Source organism: Malus domestica, chromosome 12 (genome assembly GCF_042453785.1).
Source record: "Malus domestica chromosome 12, GDT2T_hap1".
NCBI lineage: Eukaryota > Viridiplantae > Streptophyta > Magnoliopsida > Rosales > Rosaceae > Malus > Malus domestica.
This window is the reverse complement of record NC_091672.1, coordinates 27243977-27249091: the sequence shown is the minus strand read 5'-3', so window position 1 is coordinate 27249091 and position 5115 is coordinate 27243977. Positions and strand designations below refer to the sequence as shown.

The window sequence follows — 5115 nt, the reverse complement described above, 5'->3', positions numbered from 1 at the left end:
TTTCCTATTTTATTGGATGATTAATTTTAGTTTCCTAGGGTTTGTGTGGTGGCTTAGCAAATATATTGCTAGACCGTCTACAATTTTTGTCTACGCTTTCTTTTATACAATTCTTGGAGACAGAGAGAATTGTTAGGGTTTTGGAGACTTTTTACTTGAAGGTGCTTCAATCATTTTCTTGAATATATTTTCTATGATTTCAATTATGAATATGCGTAACTAATTTCTTTTGCTAGGGCGAAGCCTTAAGCCTTAGCATGAATATGTGATTTTTATTTAATTGCTTATGATTGATTGCATGCATACTTTGAATTGTTAATCACCGAGATAAAAACTATCTAATTGTCTTAATGCCTGATCACCATTAGGATCTTTAGAAAAGTAATTTGATGCAATTTTGGTCGGAAGGTTCCCTGAAATTGACGCTGGCTTCTTGTGATTAATAATTGTAATTTCACTTAGGATGAATACCACGTCTTAAGGATTACATGGTTTTTCAAAGGATTTTCATAAAGCATAATGAGTCTTTCATGTTCAGATTTGATCCGAACGTCCGGACGGGTTGCATGTTTGATATACATTCTATGTTGGAGGTTCCAAGTAGAATATGAATTAGGAAAATCTAACATTTAAAGTGGCATGTGTAGATCATAAGTAATTGGTAAAAGTTCATAGGATTGCTAGGTGATGGTGGAACCCTAGTGCTTTCGTAATTTGATTCTCCCAAAACTGTTTTCTTTTTCCCCCAGTTTTGGTATTGCAGATTGTTTATTTTAATTTATTAATTTCGTTTTTATTTTAATTAGGTTATAAAATCAATCACATAAACTTCTACTTTACAATAATTAAATGGAATCTGATTAGTTTCGAATTATTTAATAATCCATGTGGAGACGACCTTGCGAGATCCGTTTATACTACAATAACCTTGTGATTCTTGCAAGTAAAATAGGAGAATTAAGCCCGTTCACATGAGTAGTAAAAATCCTATCACTGGTGTTCAGGTAATTTCTGTTCTTAAATTTATTCTGAAAAAAAATAAAATTGTAGACGTCATGAAAAAGAAAGAAGGCTTACATGTTTATATGAATTTGCACTATCATAATTTTGTGTATATTTGAGTGTATCCACTTGGTTTGTACCACATGATTATCTTTTCTTTCCGTATTTACTTCTCTTACTTGAGATCAAATTAGTATATTCCCATCCAAGAAGTACAAGATTTTATTTTATTTTTCTTTGTGCTTATGTCAATGCAGATAGAAGTAGACATATAGAAGATGCATTTAGTGAGGTTCGAGCATTAAGGCAGGATGTCACTCGTGAAGGACTTTTTTTTGGAGGTGTTCAAGGAAAAGTAAACTTCTAAGCTAACTATTTCTCAGTAAATGGAGGTGTACTTCATACTTGATACATAGTTTCGTGTTTCTTTTTTTTTTTTTTTTCTTTTTTTGTCAAAATAGTTTCATATTTCTTACTATAGGACATTGGCTTTATACCTGATTTTGTTGTAGTTTAGTGTAATGCTTGTAATTTTTTTTAATAATTGATTAATTAAGAAATTATTGTATTACAGTAAATTTGCAATTGTGTGATTATATATATATATATATATATATATATATATATATATATATTTTAATTAAATATTTTTTTTTTATTTTTTTGAAAATCTTATTACAACGGGCATTGATCGTGGTCAATTAGTGATCCACAATGGTCATAGCGCGTGATGCTAGCTTCCAATTTACCACGGGATAGATCCATGATTATTATTTAATTGATAACGCGCTTTGACCGTGGTAGAAGTTCAAACTTTTCATCACGTCCAGATTACTAACGGACACAATGTCCGTGGTAAATTGCAATCAACCACGGGCATTTACCATGATAAATGTGGGTTTTTCTTCTAGTGGGGCTTTTTTTCTAGCCTTTTAGGGTTACTGTCGCAACTTAATGAATATTAGGTATTTCTAGATCACGACTTAAACGTTCTCACTAAAAAGACCTGGCATGTTAACCATGTGGACACACCTCAAACTCGGCATATATACTATTTGGTCTATTAGTATTCATCTTCATTTGTAAGTGAAATGTTTTAGGTTCAATTCTCTTCAAAAGAGAATCACATTATTCCTAGCCTATTGTGAGATTCAGCCCACTCCCCTACTTCTTAGTGTAAATAATATTGTTTGTTAAAAAAAATAAAACAATCGATAAATTTTAAAGTTTTCTCATTTTTTAAAATTATTTTGTTCTTTAAAATTAATGTTGATTAATTTTCTCTTTGTCGCATTGCATCAATAAGAATGAAATTTCTAAAATTAAGGTGCTAGATTTAGTAACTGGAACAAATGTCTCATATAGCCAATTCCAAAGGTCTAAGTATACACATTTGCAATCAGTCGAGCTTTTTAACGATCAATGGTTCTTTAAGCTTTGTGCTTTACAATATACACCCATTTGCACACAACCGGCTTCTTCCTATGTTGCTGTGAAACTATTCTCATGTACCATTCTTTCGGAGTACCTCCATCTTCACCTCCATTGCGCCTATCCACTTTGGATCCATCAGTACTTCCACTTTTGTTGGAATTTTAAGTCTAGCCATTTGATTCACCATACCTACCTTGATACTTTGGTGACAGTGGCTGATTGGATACATAGTTTGCGATAGCATACTTGACCTTTCCTACGGGATTGGAGCATGACAATATTATAAAGAATTGAAAGCAGCCTTACCATTTTTCATTTCACACAAACATTTTAAATACAAACGGACCTTGAAGTAGCCAGAACAGTCTGGCCTATCAACTATGTATGAATTTTATCAAAATGCTCTTATATTGTGACATTTAGTAATAAAACTCAAATATAGAAGATGGTGTTTATAGCAAAACTCGAAAGAGAGATTACACACTGTATAGAGTAAAATATGCTATTTATAGCAAGTCTTCATACACACACACACACACAAGCGATCCAATTGAATAGTTATGTATATACTGAGAATAAATTTCATATTGATGAGAGTAAGGATCATGTGTATGTGCTTTATAAGTATGTTGACTATTTTTTTAAATTGTTAATTGGTTTTATGGTGAAACCTCAACTTTCTTCATGGTATCAGAGCAAGTTGCCCGCTTGTGAACCCTAATGGCCACACGCGTCCACATCACCCCATTTATGTTGTTCAAGTGTTTGGTTTACAAATTTGCCCCACGTGAGGGGGCGTGTTGAAAATGAATCTCATGCACCGTCCATTTTATTTTTGAATAAACGACATTATCTACACTAAGGGTGAGGGAGTGAGCTTAGCCTCACAATTAATGGGCTAGCAATAAGGTAGTTCAAATTCGCATTTGACGAGAATTGAAACTAAGACATCTCACTTACAAGTGAAGGGGAATACTACTAGACCTCTTATTTGTTTGATACATATGAATGGTTAAACTGTCTCTAGATTAAATGATTTTTTGCAAAGATGATCTTTAATAAATAGTGACAAAGAGAATGAGCACTTCCAATTATGATGCTTGTATAGTGGGAAGATGTGTTAATCATAAGTAAGGGGACAAGTACATTCCCTATTAGGGGGCCACAAATTACTATTATCCTTTTCCTTTTTGAAATATTTTAGAATGGCTAATGCCAAAACTTACCATATTTTGTATACTAGGTTCATTTGCACAATCTTTAGGTAGCACCCGTCAATACAAGTAAGTGCCACCTTTATTAAAAATGTGGTGCAAATATTATATACAAAATCTGATAAGAGTAGCATTTTTGTTTTATAATTGTTTCTAATTCCTTCATATGCACAAACAAGTTCATTCAACGCATTACATGCATGCATACAACGGTACGGTTATAATGTAAAACTTAGTAATAAAACTCAAATATTGAGGAGATCATCACTGGATTCATAATAAAATATTTAGATTAAAAGTAAAACCAAGATAAGTAGATTGCACCCGGTCTAGAATAAAATCTGGTGTTCATAGCAAGTCTTACCTCGTATGTATACAAGCCATCGAATTGATCATAGCAATATATGTAGGCAATATATATTTTCCTCAAAATCCAATAAATCGGATTGAGGTTATGATATAGTATTATTACTGTAACTGCATGAGATACATTGAACAATGTCGATGCTAAAAAATGGAAGCTAGAGTTTTGGTCCCATAAATACAAACCTAGCTCAACTCCAATTCTATTCAGACTATTCTCACCTCCGATAACCAACCCACCTGAGCCTTTCATCACGTACAAGAAAATGGCATCTGCATCATGCCCGCGTGTTCCAATATTGCTGGTTATTCTCTTCTTCCTCATGATCAACATCACTCCATCTTTTACTCAAGACACCCAGCAGTTGATTGAGCGTATCTGCAGATCAACGGAGCAGTACGGATTTTGCACCCAAACCTTCAAAGAAAACCTGAAATCCCCAGATGCTGATATCGTCGCCCTCACCCAAATAACCATAGAGCGGTCCGTAGACAATGCTACTCAAACACACAACTTCATCAGGCAAACGATTGATAGCACAAACGACCCAGCAGTCAAAAGCGCTTTGGAAACATGCGAGTATAGTTACGGTTTAGTGATGGAGGCATTTGACTCGGCTGCCGTGGCGTTTTTCCAGAAGGATTACGACACCGTAGAGAAGTCTGAGAGTGGGACGCCGAGAGCAGAAGCCAGCTGTGAAGACTCGCTGAGCAAGACGTCGCCAAATACTGTGAACCCACTGACTGACAGAAATAATCAGATGAGGATTCTGATTGCCATGTCTTTGAATGCTGTGCATGAACTAAAGTCTACCCAGCACAACTAGGGTTTTCTAGAATTTAGTTTTTCTTGTTTTCGCATTTGTTTTTTTTTTTTTTTTTTCAGAAACATTTGTTTTAATTTATAAAATGTTTGGCCACAGACTGACAGTTGTTGTCTATTTGGGCTTTATTTCATGGTCAATAAATGAAGAGACTTTACAATGTTTTTCCTTAAGCTACTCTCAATGATTGTTAAAGAAATTAAAACTATATGTATATATCTAATTAAGCATGTGCATGTGTAAGCAGATCTAGCTAGCTAGCTGCATGCTAACAGAAC

At 34.0% G+C, this 5115-nt stretch overlaps 1 protein-coding gene across 1 annotated transcript; it reads left to right on the top strand.

The window, feature by feature from the left end:
- Window positions 1-4279: 4279 nt before the first annotated feature.
- LOC103414095 (cell wall / vacuolar inhibitor of fructosidase 2-like) lies at window positions 4280-4840 on the top strand. The gene has a single exon (XM_008352507.2). The coding sequence runs from the start codon at window positions 4280-4282 to the stop codon at window positions 4838-4840; it is 561 nt and encodes a 186-aa protein (XP_008350729.2).
- The last annotated feature ends 275 nt before the right edge of the window (window positions 4841-5115 follow it).

Excerpts from the sequence above, each read along its gene's own strand:
- LOC103414095 (XM_008352507.2), top strand. The coding sequence starts at position 4,280 with ATGGCATCTGCATCATGCCCGCGTGTTCCAATATTGCTGGTTATTCTC.